The 20,119-nt window shown below is 38.6% G+C and overlaps 1 protein-coding gene across 3 annotated transcripts in view; it reads right to left on the bottom strand.

The window, feature by feature from the left end:
• Positions 1-1,504: 1,504 nt before the first annotated feature.
• The window catches only part of adgrl2a (adhesion G protein-coupled receptor L2a), a 78,356-nt gene continuing 59,741 nt past the window's right edge, over positions 1,505-20,119 (bottom strand). The window contains exons 18-24 of one of the 3 annotated variants that reach the window (XM_047036774.1): positions 14,214-14,305; positions 12,848-12,892; positions 12,530-12,556; positions 10,974-11,142; positions 10,668-10,796; positions 9,766-9,862; positions 1,505-5,252 (exon numbers count right to left, since the gene is read on the bottom strand). In XM_047036774.1, coding sequence (XP_046892730.1) covers positions 4,465-5,252; positions 9,766-9,862; positions 10,668-10,796; positions 10,974-11,142; positions 12,530-12,556; positions 12,848-12,892; positions 14,214-14,305 — 1,347 coding nt within the window. In that variant the 3' untranslated portion in view covers positions 1,505-4,464. The remainder of the gene's footprint in view (positions 5,253-9,765; positions 9,863-10,667; positions 10,797-10,973; positions 11,143-12,529; positions 12,557-12,847; positions 12,893-14,213; positions 14,306-20,119) is intronic. The other 2 variants (XM_047036776.1, XM_047036775.1) reach the window with 2 other exon arrangements.

Here is a 20,119-nt window from a genome sequence, read left to right as displayed (position 1 = left end):
ACAAAAACATGAACAGTGTCAATTTTCCAAATTCTCTCTGGAATCAAAGTTTATTGCCTTTACTACTCCAGTAAAACAATGAGGTGATGGTGCCATTACAAAGTACATTATGAACGTTAACTAACACATTTATGTACAGTGAGGCAGATCTTATGAGGTGATTGTATACTATATACTTTAAGTATTTACAATCCTAGCAGAAATCGAACCCATCACTAACTCCCATGTCAGTTAGGCTAATACTGCAAATACAATAACAGCTAAAATCCTTAGTTCGATTGTGTCTCTGTGCAAGGCTGTTTATTACACAGCCATTTTCCCATATAGCCCTACAGAAGCTTGTATAGAGCAGGAGATTCAGTGGTTGTAGCCTGCCTGCCTTCCTTCTAGTAAGTGCTAATGAGTTTATCAGGTGAATGTTCGTACACTGAGGAAGTGCGCACTCCTCCTGAACACCTGGAGTGAAAATAGATTGTTCCTGGGTCTTTGTATTTGTATTCAACCTAAAAATAGCATTGCACATTGCCAAAATATCAAAATGACACTAATGTTTCATAAATGTAGATGTTCATGCATTATTACCAACACAAAAGCCTACCCCTCAAAACCTTTTGAAGGTTTATCCGTGATCTGCAACTTTTACTTTTAGGACCATAATAATCATGTTAGTTGCAATCGGGCTTCACCTTTGATCCTTGATCCAAAAGAAAAACTTATATTCCTTCAGGTACATATAAACTTGCCAACAATGTTGGCTTGGCATTATTTCACCTAGTTGCTTTTCAGTGTAGGAAATTCTCATCCTTTCTTTAATTCAAAATCCTGTATCTGCTAACTTCATAATTATGGGAGGGGATTATCGAGCTGGTGGCTGGAGCTGCAGGTTAATTGGGGTTTTCACCTCTGAGGGACTGGATCTAAGTCTCCAACAGGCCACAAATCCACACATTTGAAGTTTGAACAGGACGAAAGTGCTTGGAGAAGAAAAGGCCTGCATAGTTAAAGGTTCCCCTTTAACTAAAATAGCTTTAAAGTTACTTTACACTGTAATGCTCAGAAGGATCAAATCACCATCCACAAAACTGACAGCAACTATACAGTATTTGGCACGGTGTGTTTTGGTCTAAAAGGGGGTTCCTATGGCATGCCAATATTAATTAAGGGAATCTAAGGGGTAAAGCTTGTCCCACCAGACCAGATTTCAACTTTAAAAACCTTTTTTATATATACAGATGTTTCATAAATTGGTATATTTTGGTCAAATATATTTCATATAGATGTTACATATTTGACAAAGCCATCAATATATACAGTAATAACGTGTATAAGGATACATGTGCTGAGATAATGTATGGGGTAACGGTCTTCATCAGTCTTATAGAAGGGCTTATATAACTATTTATATATTGCTGTAGATCAGTGCTATGACATTTGCTATGACATTGACGTTTGAGAGCAATGACAGTATTAATAAAGTAGACGTTATTACAATGTGTACATTGTACATATGTAAAATCCACAACAGTGCAAACAGGACAATGTTCTCTATGTTTAATAACCTCATACATATTTATTCTTAACAGATAATCAGTTTAAACAGTTTTTTTTTAAAGCTGACACATTGAGTGTTCCAATTCCCGTTCAGAAAAAAAGAACCATGTATTTGACATATGAATGAAATATTAGTCAAAAAGTAATTTCAAACATCTGTGTGCCTGTTAATAACGGTCATAATCAATATAAATCCCAGTGTGGCTGTCCTTTGAGTCAACTATCAATCACCATCGCTTTCACTGCATTACACTGACAGTTTTCCAGTCCAATGCATGCAGGTGCCTCCTTCTATTTCCTAGCTATTTTCTATGGGAGACACAGAGCGGAGTGCCCCTTGGCTACTGGCCTACATCTAAATCACTGTTTGACAAAGAGTAAGACTCCCCAGTGCAGGAGCGGGAGCTACGAAGGGTCTCAAACGGCAAGGAGGCCACACACAGGGTTGCAGGGGCTGATTCCATACAGCTTGTTTCAGACTGAAGGGCTCATCCCAGATCATATCGTCTCTTGGTCACTGCGCTCAGGTAAATACACTGCAGAGAGGTGAGGAGAGTTGTGTATTTGTTTGCTTGTTTTGTTCCTATATCAAATATGAAATGGAGTAGGGAAATGTTTGTTTTTGATCAATGAACATTGCATTGATGAAAAATTGGCATTACCAAGCTTATGTAACAGCTATTCTTTTCTTTTCAGCATCAAGTATTGCATGAGCCATTTAGTCCTACAAACTTAGTGTCATAGTAACACTTTTCTTTACTATTAATGTAAATAAACCCTCTCAAGTCAACATTTAAGAAATCTACTGTAGAATCAGGACGAATATTTCATCCAAAGTATTTGTAAAAATAAATGACATATACAACGTATTACTTACTATACACAATTGTAGTATTGCGTATTGTAGCAAAGTTAGTTTGGCTGACCACTCAAACTATTTGGGTCAACAACAAATAGTGTGGATCAATGAAAAACAAAACAGTTCTTAGATTATAATGTCCGATAAGAATTTAACTAAATGTTTTATGTTCAATTATATCAAAAGCCAAATCAGCCCACACAGCATTAACATTAACATTCCTCTGAAAGGAATGTCAGATTAACTTATTTCAGTGGTAAACAGTTCAAATTCCAGCCTCCCTGCCAAGAACTGTTTTATGCTTCAGTTGGTATCATATGAAAATGACCCATCATTTAGTAGTACCTGTGGCCATGTCAAGCCATGTCAGACTGACTTCTTGAGTAGACATTAATTGTGTAAGTAATATACTTATTAATTATGAAGAATTGTCTTCACATTTCAACTTTAAGGGTTACTGTTACAACTGTAACAGTGACCCTTAAAACTAATTTCCTACCAACATACTGAAGCCAGCTAGAGATACAATGTTTTACAGCAGGTTTTAATGTTGTCTGGGGCAGTGCTCAATAATATGCTACGTGGACAATGCTGTGAACCGATGTAATTTTTACTGGAACTTTTATTGGACTGTTACAACCACACAGAGTAACATTTACAATTGAATTTTCCCTACCTGAGTTCTCATTATTAAATTACATGAAATGATTTGGCTTCTCCAACACAAAAGGGAAATTAGCTTGACTAACCTGCAATGCAGTCAAAAAAGGAAAACAAAAGTCAAAAATATATTTTGTCTTTAGCAAAATAATCAAAGCTGAAGTCTTAAACAGTACAAAAACACAAATTAATAAAGGAACTGGCATTTGACAAATAATCTCACATTTATTTTTTTGTTAAACAAGTGTTGAACTTTACATCAGTCTTTAGTGATGGGCCCCTTCATAGTTTACAGAAAAAGATGAGCTATGTATACCAGTGCTGGAAAATATTTGCACATTCTCCATTCATTATTTGGAAATATTTTAATAATTTAATGTCCACACCCAAGCATAATAAATACATATATAATGAATACAAACTTTATTGTCAGAAGATCGTTTTAAGTCATTGGTGCCCATGAACCTATATAATGACTGACAAGATTCATTTCATGTTTTGGCATTATCAAATAAACCCAGTGCAGTTGACAATATGAAATTAATTCAGGAAAACACTGTTCACAAGTGGAAAAAGTGAATATGCATTAATCAAGTTCTTTGTTGACTCATTTTGTTTTAATTATCTTTTTTTCTTCAAATGTAGATGAATGAAGTGTAAGAACAATTAACACATTTTGTGCAACTTTTACACAATAGTCTCTTCAAATTAAATTTTCAATTAAAATGTTTCTTTATATGTACTTTTTTAATAATTTTTTTCCTCGAGTAATACAACAAAATATATCTATTTTTGTAATTTTCCTAAATAACAGCTCAATGTACAATTGAGAAAATATAAGGCCAGGGGCTTGATTGCTAGTGGTTATACAATCCAAATTTCACGTGATGGGGGTAACTCTAGGACCTTATATTCCTAATTAAGTAATTCATCAGGAACGTCTCAGTTAAATTGTTGTCCTCATCCTGGCCCAAAATATTTATTTTGTATATAATACAAAAACAGGCTTTGATAAGGATTATGGAGGTGAAAACTGCTGATCTGAAATAGCCTATTTTTTTATTCTTCCGTTTTTATGTATATTTTTGTATCCGTTATTCAACAGCAGCATCACATTTAAATACATAATTGGTTAATTTCTTAAATTGAAATTGACTTTGCATTGTATGTACATTCTGTGTAAACTTCACAGCTATCGGAGTAACAGTGCACTGCCGTTGCTGTGCACTTAAGTCTGTATGTCTGTGTAAAGGTAAAGGAGGGTTAAAGGGGACATTGTTTGGATGGTAGTGGGACAGTTTGGTTTGGGCTCTAGCCACTTCCGCAACCTCTCTCAGAGTGTGTCCTCCAAAAGATAGGGCTGGTACGAAGAAGAAAAGATGGTGATTTCAATCTTAAAGGCTTGTCACTAACTGCATTTGTCCTTCCCGTACATCTCCTTCAGGTGTACAGCACTCTTTAGTAACAGGAATAATATAACCATCACTGTTCCCTCGACTGATCTGGTAGTATGCTTGGAGCTGGTGTCCAGATCCTAAGTTAGGCATGCTCTTGTAGTAAACGTCCTCATTCTCACTCCTTTTGGAAGGGGAGGAGAGGTCCTCCTCTACGTCGGGGCTACTCTCGGGGAATGGAGAGTCCCTCAGGTTAGGCATACTAGTGTACAAGGAGTCTCTGTTGGGGGACTGCAGGCTGTCGTTTGGCTCTGCCGTCTGGCTGACAAAGCCTCCGCAGCTCTCCATCCCCTCGGTCTTCACTCTCTTCTGAGGCTGGTAAAGAAGCGAGTGAGTCCGCTGGGGGATGAGAGGTGCCTCCAGTTCTCGGCTGTGCAGCTCCAGGCCCGCTGTGTCACTGTGCACCAGAGAGGAGGTGTCTGCCATGATGGCATTGTTTTCACCGCTACTCCCACCCACCGTCACCTTGGGCGGGATCCGTTGTGGGTGAAGGTGGTGGTGGTGCTGCTGTTGTTGGTGGTGGTGGTTCTTAGCCCGCAGGTTGTTATGCACCAGCTCAGAGATGATCATTTTCTCAAAGGCAGCATCATCTAGGCTGAGGCCACAGTCTACAACCTGCACACTGTCGCCATAGTCCCCGTTGCGGAGTGAATAGCTATTATTAAAGTTACCATTTAGCGGTAGAGTATCCATTGCACTTGTGTCCCTCGCGTTGTTCAGTGAGTGTCCTAGAGGAAGAAAAGAAAACACGTAGAGTGGATTTATATTAGTCAAAACCATTTCTCTAATAATGTAAGAGAGAGACATTAGGTGAGAAAACAGGTTCAATACTGTTCAGGACAGTTCATTAGTTGTTTATCTCTATACAATAACTTTTTTTAAAGAATACTTATGCATGCACCTAACACAGCATCGAAACACTTTACATGAAGGTTACATTAACAACCATGTAATTAACCAGAAATAGCTAGGAAAACATTGAAAATACATAGGAATTGCTAAGTAATTAAATGATAAGTATAGGTTATTACAAAAGTGTAATGCACAGTAGGTAAGAGTAAGTGGATGTTTCAAAGAACATTTGAAGATTTTGTTACAAAAACAGTATCAGTGTTAACATTTACTTAGCCCTAGAAATCCAAACCTCCTCCATGTTAAGTTTTTTGTGTAATAACTAATTTAATTACCGCAAAACTCAAATATAACTACACAGCAGTTCCTATGTAACTACAATGTTGTTACTACAGGTATTGCTATGTAATTACATGGTAGATGTAACCTTAATGTTAAGTATAGAGCCTTTCCAATTCACTCAAGCATGTTGCCTTTGACTAACACACTAGTGAGAGAGGGTGGAGGGGATCCCAAACAACATCTAACGAGAAAAAATAATAATCATGACCATCAGAAAACATAGAGCAAAGTTAAACATAACAGGAGTAGCCACAAATGGGTAAGCTACAACACTGACAGGAGATTCTATAGCAAGTCGTTATAGGATGAGTTGTGGGGGAAATCAAAACAAGACTGGGAAAATATGGACGTATACAGAGAAATAAGTAATGGTCAACACGGGACAGCCATCTTTCTCACTACATGGGGAGGCCCACAAGCACCATCTGACATCATCACACACAGCAGGTGGAAAAGACTCACTTTGGACAACTCACATCATGTCTGTCTGCTCAGGCTATCTGGCCTAAGAGTAGCTGATGTACAAAAGAAAATAAAATGATTTATTTGTAACATGATGAAGAATCACTGACAATAACAAAAAAGGAAAAAACTTTGCAACTTAGTCAGACCAAGGGTTCAGCAAATTAAATCAACAAGCAATCAAGGCTTTTTGGTTTTTCAGATTTAATGATAACAGTTTTTTGGGGGGTTTATATTTTCATTACGTTTTTGAGCCTGTTTAAGTTTGGTACCAATTGTTCCATGCCAGTATGTGCCCAAGGCTGGCAGAAGTCAGAGCAAGTCTGCTGCCCTGTGCTCGGCATCCATCAAAGTGACAGTTTCCAGTGTAGCCCCAGTCACTCTAAAAGCAGTCCCCCCCAAAAAAATAATATACAACTACGAAGGTCAATGGCAGTCATTTCAAGAATGTCTGCAAGCACTGGGGTTGTGGAAATCAGGAGTGATATTAGTCAGATGGACAAAAGACTGAAAAGGAACAGAGAACTGAGAACTGTTTGCCTTAGTTGGTAAGGCAACAATAGAAAATTAAGATAAATTCATAGATACAAGAGTGAGATTAAGAGGAATGGGTATTTTGTGGTGACTCTGTTGTTCAGATAAAAGATGGTAATGTTAATTGCAGACACAAAGATGAATAAAACAAATATCAAAGAAGTTATCGAAGGTATGAGGAACAAATCTATATGAAAGGGAAAAGATCATGAAAAAGAAACCAGCTGGCACAATGACATACAGACAAATTGTTTACGCATTGCGATTAGACAATTTGATTTCAGGCAGGTGACGTCTCGACACTTGGGGACAGATGTGACGGGAATACAACTGGACACTGAGACAGCTCAATGCTACAGGGAAAAACCTGTGCAGGTACATTGCCCCTTCTATTTCCTAAATATTATCCTTTGCTACCAGGTAACAAAGCAGTATTTTCTCTCTCTAAAATAGAGAAAGATACAGAAATGGGAAGTTAAATTTCCCAAATCCATTCTCAACCAACACTCAAGACTGAATTGAATGCAAAGTACAATTTGATAGTTTGTGAACCACTTGCCCACTGAGTATATGTCAATGACCTTAAATAAACCATTGATTGTGCCAGGGTTTGGTTGTTTTTAATAAGCATGCTGATTTGTTTTTACATTTGATAGGCAAAGTTAAGTTTTACTCCCATACTTGTCTCTCTGTAGGTCACTAGAGGAAAGCATAAAGGAAAAGCAAAAACACGACAAAAGGAAAATGTCATTTCAATTTCTAAAACATATTTACAATACATACTCAATGTCCTTTAACATATTTCAAAAACTGGGTAAACTAGATCCCTTAAATACCGAGGGATGTTTTAAGGCTTTTCATGGTTTTGATTACCTTGATACCACAACTCCTTATCAATAAATAACTCTAAACCCACATATTCAATTTAAATCATAAACTGATGTTGTGCTTGCATGGTAGCATACAGGCCTCTATGGGAAATATCCTCGTGAAAACAGAAGAAAAAAAGTGTAGACTTAAAACTTACATTTCAAATAATCATGCAATTTAGATTGTAGCTCTCTCATTCAAGGAAGGCAGAAGATAAGGTATTCTCTTCCCCAAGTTAATCTTTATGTTTTATTCTAAGTAATATGATGATTATTAAAAAAAATCTCACACCAGAAGGGGTAGATACTAATGAATTTCACTAAATTGTTAATAATGTACTGTGTCAATTATTCATTTGTGAATGCTAGTAAGTGCAAGTATTATACAGTGAAGAAGTTGATACTCCTTGTTTTGCTTATAATAATGGCACAATAAATCAGCTGATATCAACAAGCAAGATAAGAAAGTTGCTATAGAAAACAGAGAATGCACAGTGAGAATTAACAGTGTTGTGAAGTGTTAAAGCAAGCACACCTGGAGAGTTAAACACAGGAGCCGTAGGAGTGTTACATACGACTGTTTCAGCCAGTAAGGTGTTATAAGGGTTGTTAGTGCCTTGTGGTCGAAGAAGAGGATTTGTTAGTAGATAATTGCCCGTCATTCCTGGAGTAGCAAGATAGAAGAAGAAAAATCAGGTTCCTTTGTCAGGCATTGGCAAATATTTTTTCCTAATAAATACGGTATTATTCATTCATTTATTGAAGACATTTATCTAGGCGCTAGTTTAAATATGACTAAAGAAACGTGACATTGTGATATCAAGCTAAGGATTAAATGACGATGAGCAAAGAAGAAAATCTACACTGTTTATGTAGATTTACTTCACATTTACTTGTGATTTTATTCCTGATGAATTGTACTGATATCTAACACAAATGAGTTGCAAAGCAACATTATACTACAGAAGTAACTGTAGTATAATTAACTACATCAGCTTTTCATCTTTATCTTGTTTAGTATGGGGCAATGTAACACTACTATACTTCCTGCTTTTTGCTTTTATTTACCTCTTATCCACAAAAGTACTGCAATGTTAAATAATTGTAAAGATTATTTTCCCCCCCCCCAACCTAAACTTAAATAAATCCATGGGAAAGGCTAACTTAGCCTCGCCCTCATATGTTTTGCTTGAATATTCCTTGACTAAATCAGATTATGAATAGCTATATTAACTCCACATACTTCCTACACTAAAATTTACTCCCAGTAGTAGTGCTTGGAACAGAGCCTTATGACGCATTTCCAGTCCCATTCATCACTTTGTGTGAAATGCCATTTGTCTTGTCAGGCGGTCTCGGAGGATGTTTTAAGGACAAGGGAAGCTTCCTTCAGATAGAACCCTCTTTAGTACACTATATATAGTGTACTAACACTACATATAACATAAGGTTTATTCTAGAAAGAAAAACTAAAAACTGTACTGATAGATATTGATGCATTGGCATGTGACCTGTCGTAACCATTCTACCCTGTGCAGACTGAAGAGCTGAGGAGTAAAAGTGGGGGGGAGGTGCAGGGGAGCGAATGGGTTTAAAGTCTAGACTACCTCACTGTAACCCCACTTTTCCATGCATGCTTGGAGAGCCATTTTAGATAGAGGCAGAGCAGCATAGCTGAACAACACACTAAGCACTCAGGGTCACCCAGAGTTGAACATCATCTTCTCATAATTATATTTGTGCTCAAGTTAAATAATGAATGACAGTTTTTTTCCTCTACTCGTGGATCTCTGTTATAGCAGAAGCTACCTCACATACTAACCAATTAATGAGCCTCTGCTAGTAAAGCACACCATTTTGTGCAGAAATAACTTGTTTGGAGTAAGGATTTTCTTTTTTTTTCTTTGTGGATTGAGGTCTGAACTTTGAATGGTCAGCACTTTAGCACAAACAGCACCGCGCTGCCCCCAATTCATGGTTAATGTTCGCTGCCCAATGTGAAAATGCTCAAGGTATTTGAAGAAGGGATTTCTGTAATCCTCAGTTGGCAGACACAGGGATGCTAGCCTTCCTATGGTTGAGTCCTATCAAGCCAAAGCCATTTCATTGAAATTGTATGTATTGGACCTCTGTCTATCATGTAAATGGTATATGTGAAGGAATAAAGATGTGTGTGACTGACCTTGGTTAAGGGTAGAGGTGCTGTTGATATCACCTGAGATAAAGGAGGACTCAGATTGCTTTCTTACGGTGTCATTCCACATTCTCCTGATACGGCTCTGTCAGATTAACAAGGAATAGTTATTCGGACTTGAAGAAGCATCTTTCACTTCAAAGATCCACTTTCATTACGTCTGGTATTGTAAGTATTGCCCTAACTGACCTAAGCTTATACAGTGTACCAAGTGCCTAATGTGATCATCCTGAATTATATTAACAGCAAATTACCATTTAATACTCAAAATCTTGAAGTTGATGGAAACGTGGTGTCCCATTGCTTAAGCAGTTAAAAAGGGAATATCCTGTGATTTAAGCAATTTATTTTGGTTTTTACACATTTTAAGTTCAATGGTTGGAACGTTTTCTCCAATCCAAAATAAGTATTGTGCCCTTGGGAAATAATTCACATCAACTGGTTTTTCGATTTTTAAAGTAAAAAGTAATGATTTGAAGTAAATAATGCTTTGGAAAAGTGCATTCATATTTTCCATGCTTGTGGCATTAGTGAAAGAAAAAAGAAGAAGCAGGTGCTAAGGGGAGGAGCAGAAAGAAAATATTTATGCAGTATACTAGCTAAACTATGCTTGTTATTCTTGTCTTATTCTCCAGTATGCACAATTAGACCCAGCTACCATATACACTAATCTGTAACTACTGTAGAAAATAATTCCCACTACATTTGAAATATATGTTGTCTTGATTCTGTCTAATGATTTTACTTTCTCAATCATAACATCATAGGGAGTTTAGTAACAATGTTTGTTACTTTCTGTTATTGATTTCCTTATTTTACTTTTGATGTTGTACTGTATTGAACTAGAATATATGCCTAATTTATGGATGCTAATTTGGTAGAAACCGTACCTGTGTGCCAGAGGAGTAGCGGGCACTCGTCCTGGCTGTGGATGTCTTAGCAGAACTGTGGGCGCTCTCTGTGGGCAAGCCACCACAGCAGTATGTGTGTCGGAAGCACTTGCTGTACTCTTTACGGACCTGAGTGCACAATTATTCAAAAGGTTTTGCTACAATGTACAATACAGCTCTATATACCTTTGCTAAAATGAGGCAATATTGTTTTAACTGAAACATGTCGGTATGATTGTGTGATTAATGTACTTTTATTGCATGAGTAAATTGCCACATTTGTGCAGAATAGGACCACTAACTTACTTTTTTCTGGAGGAGGCAGTGGAAGATAAAGATAAACATTCCTTGGAAGGTGTTGAATGTAGTAAAGAGGTAGGCCATCACCACGGAGGACTCATTGATGAAGAACAATCCAAAGGACCAAGTCAGGCCCAGCAGACACAGCAGAGCAAAGGCTCCCAGGACCCAGGACCTAGACTCAAACAAACACACAATGAGACAAATCCATTGTGAGTTAGTGTTCAAAACAGCTGCATAAATCAAGAAGGGAAAATAGAACCCCAAATCATGAGGCTTGATTACAATAGTTGTTTGCTTCGTTCTGTTAAAGAGGAAATCAGATTAATTTAAAAGACTGCATTTATTTATTTTTCATAATGAAGTACAAAATTGTCCATATCACGCAATGCTAAGACGGTTTCCAAAAAAGGAAGTGGACTGAGGGCCTCATGTACTTACGCTTTTGCGCCCACTTCAGGCGTATTTGTTTTGCAATTTGCGCGTAACAGCATGGCGAGGTATGTACAAACATGCCGCACTGAGGGAAAAGCTCAGACTGCCTGGCGCGGGAACTGAAAATGGCAAATTGCGCTTTTCCGAGGCATGCAAATGCATTCATGGGAGGGTCAAGGGGAAAGTGGGAGTTCCCATAAAGAGATGGGAGGAGATGCGTAAAGTGCGCCTAATTATGTATTCCGCGGTATGTCCAAAAACCGCCTGTGAAAGCGTACTTCCATTTTGGGGTGAGAATGATCCGCCTTTAAAAAACAGGCGTAATCCACGATGCACATATGCCTCCTTGTGAAATGGCAACCGTAACCCGAGCAAGACGAAGACATAGGCCAAAAGATTTTTGCCACAAGGATACCACTTTTTGAGTTGAGTGAACACTAAATCATTACGCATTACAGATTAAGCAGCCAAGCAATATTACAGTTACTGGAAGAAATCAAAGATTACATCGAATCTCCGACTCAGCGTTCACATTCCATTCCAGCAGTTGTTAAACTCCTCGCTACATTAAAAATATTGACATCAGGATCATTTCGAACAGTCATGCTGTTTTGACTTTGGTGGCTGATCCATGATAGAAAGAGAGAAAGAGGCCCATTCAATTGCGGTTTGCCCATGGCGCGCGCTAATAACGCTACATTTGCAAATGTACGTACATGAGGCCCTGAGTGTTCCAAGTTATTCCTAGAGCTTCTTGAAATTATTTCAACAATTCTCCACCATATTTATTTATACTGAGGGCAACGTTGACAACTGGGCAGCTACGGAGCTGAGGAAAGAGTTGGAGGAGAAGGAAACCCATGCCTGGTGTCTGAAGGTTCCTATTAAGCCTTCAGACACCCCTAAAGATTAAAGTTCAAAGGTTGTACAGATACACAACACCAAACCGAACAGAGAGACGATGGAAGTGAGGAGAATGGTCAAGAGAAATAAGAATGAATAGCCTTGGGGCAGAGTGCTTGAGAGATAAAATGAGAGAGACAAGAAACACAAAAAGTTGAAGGACGAATGGTGAGGAAGAGTCAACTACAAGCTGAGAACAGACTTCTGGGCTAAGTGTTCCTTACTTGATAAATGGTTTATTATCTTCATAGCTAGAGAGCATGATAAGCAGGAAAAGAGAAACACAAATTAGATCAGATGCATCACAGCGTGGGTTGGTTGCCATTTAGTGTGTCAAAGTTCTTCAACTTTGATGGGTAAGAAATTACAAGCATAATAAAATTAAGAAGCTAACAAGAATAGAGGGCTTTTTAACCCTAACCCGTATGTAAAGGATCCTGTCAGATCCCTGGTACTGTGTATCTATCTACTTGGTGGAATTAGCATTTGTGCTACATTGTGTGTATTGTGTGATGAAGACAGGATGCACATTGGAGGCTTACCCCGGCAAATCGGTATTATAGTATCCATCACAAACGCGATAATTACTGGTGTGAATGAAAGGACCAGCAACAGGAAAAGAAAGGAAACGCTGTGGATTAGGCTTCTCTTACCATGCAACATTCAATGATCCCCCCATCCACTTTGTTCGCAAGTCTTGAAAACTGGCATAGGCAATTTAAAACTATAAAGACCATTATCCATGTAAACTGTTTTAATTTGTCTTTTTGCATTTAGAATTTATTTTGATTGGAAAGTGTAATCTGTATTTCAAGACTTATATTATATATATTACATACTAAATATGTTGAATTATCTGCGATATATTTGTTTAGATATAACAATAATTACGACAAACTGTATTGCCTGTGTAAAACCCCAGAATAACACAAATCTACAATGGTTAAACAATACTAAAAGGTAGCTGTGGTGCCCGTTGAGAAGGCTTGGAAAAAAAAAAACAGGGTAAATGTCTTAATTAGTCAACAAAGATTAACCACTGATCATGGGTGTAGTTTCGCAACTGCACTGTAATGGAGAACACACTTACAACACATAATCATCAAGAAAACGTATAAAAGGAAATAAAAGTAGAAAGATATGCAGCTCCTACATGGGGTTGAAGGGAGTGGAGCCAGTGGTACCACACAGGTATGGAAATAAAAATAACTCCCAGCTGTCAGGAGGCCTGAAATCAATCCTCTATTAACAGATAACAAACAAACAATTAAGGGATGGAAAATAGTTGTTCTTTTATTTTTACAAACCAAAACATTTAGCAAATTGTAAAGCAACTGAGGAAAAAAAAACTTATTAGAGGGGTGGAGTGAGTTGGGGTGGGGCTGGAACTATAAACATGTTTTGTTCCATTCGGCTTGCCCTCACAGCACATACTTGAGTCACAGCCTCTGAGTGCTGTGTTCCATGCCAACACAATCCTGTGGTCAGCAGCACAGTGGAACAGAACAAAGACTTAAAAACCACTCGCAAAGTCAATGTTGTCATCATTATGGGATGGTCATGCCATAATTCTTATTCAAAACCACCAGCCTCTGTGTAAGATTTTATATATCTGGAGTGAATTTAAATTCCTCTGGTAATGCTCTGTCTGGACAATTTACATTTCTACCAGAGGGCCAAAAAGATAGATACTGTGAACAAGAAGAAGTCAGGGAGAGTGAATTTGACATGAAAGAGAAAACTAATGCTTTTTCCCATAAATCTTATCACGTCAAAAAATATTTCCTCAACCTTGCAAGAAAAAAAAGGCTCTGCCTGAACGTGTGTTTGAAGGGGCAAGAAGAAGTACAAATAACTGTATATTACGAGTAACTTAGTGTATATGGGTTACAGATTAGCTTTACTTACTTTATATTTTCCAGCCGACTGGAGTCTGGTTTTAAGGTAGTTGAGTGCTTCACCATTTTGTACATGGTGATGACCAGGAAGATGAGATTGAGCTGTCAAAATAGAGTAATGACATGTTACTACATTACGATAGATGGCATAATGTAGGAGGAGAAGAAAAACGGTAAATTTTTCTTTAACTATTAAAAGAGGAATGCCTTCAGAGACGGCCTAATGCAATAGAAGTCTATCGTCCTACAAAACTGCAGACTGGCGCCAAATTTAGTGCCATTCTAAATCAAGAGCATGGAAATCCATTAAAATCCATTGCAGTGCAAAAAACACCACACACACTGTTGTACTCCGGCACTGTGTAGACCTGACAGACAGGATCATTTCAGACAGTGTTGTTGTTTGAGAAAAACAAGCATGTACAGTTATTCATTATATAAAATATCAGAACATGTAACAAGTGACAAAATGCCAAAAATTAGGTATGTTTTTCCACATTGTGTACAGGACAGAGAAAGGCAGATGGAGATTCAAGCTGCTTCAACTTACTTGTTTAAGACCACATTAAATCCTGAGTCAGTGGTGCATATCAATTTCAGACAAGCATACTTTGTGCTCTTTCATTGAGCATTTATTTGGGGCCTTGAAAGTCAAAATCATGATTTAGAGACACAAAGTAAAATTAGGTCCAATAACTCTTCAAATATTTATTCCAGGACTATTTGACACATCCATGTGCACGCACGCACACACTCACACAACCAGGTATGTGTACAACCTGGAAATTCAATCAATAAGGTTCACAATATCAACTAACACCCTCATTTATGACCAAATAAAGCCTTTCAAAAGTATGTGTTTATCTTTTCAATGTCTAAACATTGGTAAGAGAAAATGGGAAAAAATTAAGATAATTAAATATTTTGCCACTTACACCAACACACTTCCTATGGTATGTCATAACTTTCGGAAAGTTTCAGTATAGTTATAAAAAGGCCAAAGATAATCAATAACTCCCCTCCACCACCCAGTCATGAAGCGACACATAATAATCCAGTGAGAAAAAGGCGAACAGAGAAAGCAAAAAAGGAGAGACACCTAAATGACACAGGCTTTTTATATCACAGAAGACATTTTTGTTGCCTAGCCATCAGCCATCATCTTTATATCACTCTTCTTCTCCTTGTATGAGTTGCAGGGGCCGCTTTAAAAATGCCTTCACACAGCCCGAAGTGCTGACATGGATATGATGAGACAGAGGAGAGGGACATTAAAGTAACCTAGCTTCACAGCACATGTCCCTACCCCCTCACCCCCCCACAACACGCTTCTTGGCCCTCCCCCAGGGACTCCCTGGTTACCTTGTCTCACTTGTCCTCTCTTTCTTTCCCCCTTCCTTTCTCTATGCTCCTGAATCATCACCGCTAGCCATGCAGAAGCACCTAGCCACAGAGGGACTGAGGAGAAAGCTTTTTGCCAGAACATGAGTATGTGTGCACACTGAACTCCGGGTGAACCGGATGAAATATTAAAGGTGCAGATGGAGCTGTCCGGATGAGGAGAACTGTTCGCGACGTGTCATGATCTGAGGGGCTTGCGTTGAAGCATCTCAGGCATACTAATGGCTCTCTCCCAACACTCATTACTTCCATGTTCCTTTTCATAGAGTTAATACCCTCTGTGCCTGAAGACACATACGAAGTTTGCCTTAGAACATGGCTCAAAGTGCCTCCTCAAGACTCACTCCTGTCTCACTTTAAGACAGGGTTTCAGCAAAGGGAAAGAGCGGAAAAAAGAAGAAAGAAAAAATAAATGGGCGGAGGAGAAAAAACTTGTTTTTGAGGACTTTTCTTTGAGATGGACCACCTCAGGTCAGACCAAAAGTTACACAGCAGGAGCCAGGGGGGGCTTTAGGCAGACGCCTTGGCTGCCATTGCTGAATGTGAGCTTTTTTCCATCTTCAGCTTTTTTTCACCTTTCTCCATCTTTTTCTCTTTCTAATTGACAAGGACAAAGCCAATTTGTAAAAGAACCAGGGTCACAGGTAGTGGGAGACCTTGCTCCTACACACACTCCCTTGAGATCACTTGCACACTTTTGTGCTTTGTCTTTAGTTGTCAATTGTGGCAAACAACAAAACAAAAGCACTGCAAATACTCATTTCTGTCTAACTTGAACACTGCAAAAATACATGAGCTACATCAGGGTCATGATTTTATGTCTCAGGTCACTAGGACTGGAATTTAGATCATCGTCTTACAACCAATCCATGTTTCATTCAAATCATTTTGAAAGCAACTCACAATCTGAAATACAATGAGGATGCAATTTGGAGAAAATACATTTGGTCTGGCGGCCTGTGGAATATAATTTCTGACAGGACAAACGTTATAATTTTCCTGGTTAAAAATGGTGTGCGAGTTGCCCTCATAAGGGATATTTAATTTGTGTGATAAATTCTGGCTAGCTATAGTTGCAAACTAACATCATGTGACCCAGGGCCGGCCCAAGCCTTTATGGGGCCTTAAGCAAAATTGATTTGGAGCCCCCTCAGCGTCGCTTATCGTTGCCGATAAAAAAAAAGAATATATATATTTGTTAATAATACATTAAACTGTAATTTAATTAGCTCTTGGGGGCCTTCCGGTAGCCACAGGGGCCCTAAGCAGCCGCTTAGTTCGCTTATGCCTTGGGCCGGCTCCTCTTTATCCACTGTGAAACCAGAATTGGTTCAATGTACTGAGGAAGATGTGTCATCTGAAGATACTAGACATTAAAGGCCTCATGTACTAAAGTTTTTGCGCCCACCTCAGGCGTATTTGTTTCGCAATTTGCGCGTAAAAGCATGGCGAGGTATGTACAAACATGCCGCACTGAGGTAAAAGCGCAGACTTTCCCCTTGCAGGGTCAAGGGGAAAGTGAGAGTTTCCCATAAAGAGATGGGAGGGGATAAGTTAAGTGCGCCTAATTATGTATTCCGCGGTATGTACAAAAACCGCCTGTGAAAGAGCACCTCTATTCTGCGATGAATAAAAGGCATAAGGATGCCCATTTGCCTCCTGGTGAAATGGCAGCCGTAACCCGAGCAAGACGAAGACCAAATAATTTTTGCCACAAGGATCACACTTTTTGAGTTTAGTGAACACGAAATCATTACGCGTTACAGATTAAGCAGCCATGCAATATTACAGTTACTGGAAGAAAGCAAAGATTACATAGAATCTCCGGCTCAGCGTTCACATTCCATTCCAGCAGTTGTTAAACTCCTCGCTATATTACAAATATTGGTATCAGGATTATTTCAAACAGTCATCGCTGTTTTGACTTTGGTGGCTGTCTGATCCATGATAGAAAGAGAGAAGGAGGCCCATTCAATAGCGCGTTTAAATGTTTGCAAAGTACGGCATAGTGGGCAGAAAAAGGCGCTGATTACCCGATGACCTACAGGTTTCGTAAATACGACGTCAACTGAAGTATCACAGTATCAACCCGCAATCTGCGGGTTGGCCATGGCACTAATAACGCTACGTTTGTGAATGTACGTACATGACATACGTCAGATAATCAACACAGCATTGATTTAAAAAAAAAAAGATTCCTCACTCTATGGTCATGGTTTGAAGCATTATTCATCCGTTGGTGTGAAAGGGGACAAAGTAGTAAATGGTGCAAAAGGGTACAGAGGGCCTTGACAAATGCCACCTGCTACTGCATATTTTTCCTGACTGTGGGGAGTAAAATCCTCCCCCAGGTCTGTTCCTTTAGAGTCCTTGTTGATCGAGTCAGAGATAATAATTTCATGACTAGTAAATAATTGCAGCCTTAAACAGCACATTTGTCAATATAATACACTGTGTGTCCTTCACCCTGGTGGTCCTTCACCAAACAAGAGAGTTTGCTTTACTGCCCACCTCTCTGCTACTAGCCTTTGACAGTCATCAGCAATTTTGTACATTAAATGAACACACACTAAGGCAAACATAGAGGAGAGACAACTGAATGTAATCATCACTGGCTCCTCTCATTCAAATTGAGGATTTGTTGTTATGAGGGCCATAGAAAATATTCATAAAACCATAGCCTTCAGGTTATTTTATTTATTCTCATACAGTGCCCTCCAAAAGTATTGGAACAGTGAGGCGAATTCCTTTATTTTTGCTGTAGACTGAAAACATTTGGGCTTGACATCAAATAATGAACGTGAGACCAGAGATCAACGTTTCAGCTTTTATTTCCAGGTATTTACATCAGGATCTGATGCACAACTAAGAAAATATCACATTTTGTTTGAATCCCCCCATTTGTCATGTGATCAAAAGTATTGGAACAGATATACTTAAAACATATTTAAGTGAATAAGACTTAATATTTAGTTGCAAATCCTTTGCTTTCAATAACTGCAGCAAGTCTGTGACCCATTGACGTCACCAAACTTTTGCATTCTTCCTTTTTGATGCTTTCCCAGGCTTTCACTGCAGCCTCTTTCAGTTGTTGTTTGTTTTGTGGGGTTCCTCCCTTCAGTCTCCTCTAAAGCAGGTAAAATGCATGCTCTATAGGGTTTAAGTCTGGAGATTGACTTGGCCAGTCTAATACCTTCCATTTCTTGCCCCTGATGAACTCCTTTGTTGTTTTGGCAGTGTGTTTTGGGTCGTTATCTTGCTGCATGATGAAGGCTCTGCCAATCAGTTTGGTTGCATCTTTCCTTAAATTGGCAGACAAAATGTTTCTGTAGACTTCCGAGTTCATTTTGCTGCTGCCATCATGTGTTACATCCTCAATGAAGATTAATGAGCCCGTCCCAGAAGAAGCCATGCAAGCCCAAGCCATGACATTACCTCCACCGTGTTTCACAGATGAGCTTGTGTGTTTGGGATCATGAGCAGTTCCTTTCTTTCTCCAAACTTTAGCCTTTCCATCACTTTGGTAAAAGTTAATCTTTGTCTCATCAGTCCATAAAACTTTGTCCCAGAATTTTTGAGGTTCATCTCTGTACTTTTTGGCAAATTCCAGCCTGGCCTTCCTATTCTTCTTGCTAATGAGTGGTTTGCATCTTCTGGTGTAGCCCTTGTACTTTTGTTCATGAAGTCTTCTGCGAACAGTAGATAGTGATACCTTCACTCCTGCCATCTGGAGGTTGTTGCTGATCTCACTAACAGTTGTTTTAGGGTCTTTCTTTACAGCTCTTACAATGTTTCTGTCATCAACTGCTGATGTTTTCCTTGGTCTACCTGTTCGACGTCTGTTACTTAGTACACCAGTAGTTTTCTTCTTCTTCAGGACATTCCAAATGGTTGTACTGGCTATGGCCAATGTTTCTGCAATGGCTCTGATTGATTTTCCATCTTCTCTAAGACTCACAATTGCTTGTTTTTCACCCAAAGACAGCGCTCTGGTTTTCATGTTGTTTTCACCTCTGAATACAGTCTGCATAGACAAAACCTATCTTACCCAATCTGAACCTGAGTGTAGACATTCAGTGGTATTTATTGATTGAATAATGTATGTAATAGGACACACCTGGGCAACAAAACACACCTGTCAGTCACATGTTCCAATACTTTTGCTCACGTGACAAATGGGTGGGTTCGAACAAAAAGGTGATATTTTCTAATTTGTGCATCAGATCCTGATGTAAATACCTGGAAATAAAAGCTGAAACGTTGATCTCTGGTTTCACATTCATCGTTTGATGTCAAGCCCAAATGTTTTCAGTCTACAGCAAAAATAAAGGAATTGGCCTCACTGTTCCAATACTTTTGGAGGGCACTGTATATTCTAAATACAAACTATAAACTCCAAACTTTTCAGGACTGTTTTAGATTGTCAGCACTGTATGATAATATATTAGAATATAGGGGTGATATCCAAGAAGGCCCTGTTTAAAATACAAATAAAGCTGTTTTATTCAACCATAA

This window comes from Hypomesus transpacificus, chromosome 16 (genome assembly GCF_021917145.1).
Source record: "Hypomesus transpacificus isolate Combined female chromosome 16, fHypTra1, whole genome shotgun sequence".
NCBI classification, from domain to species: domain Eukaryota; kingdom Metazoa; phylum Chordata; class Actinopteri; order Osmeriformes; family Osmeridae; genus Hypomesus; species Hypomesus transpacificus.
This window is presented reverse-complemented; position numbering and strand designations above follow the sequence as displayed.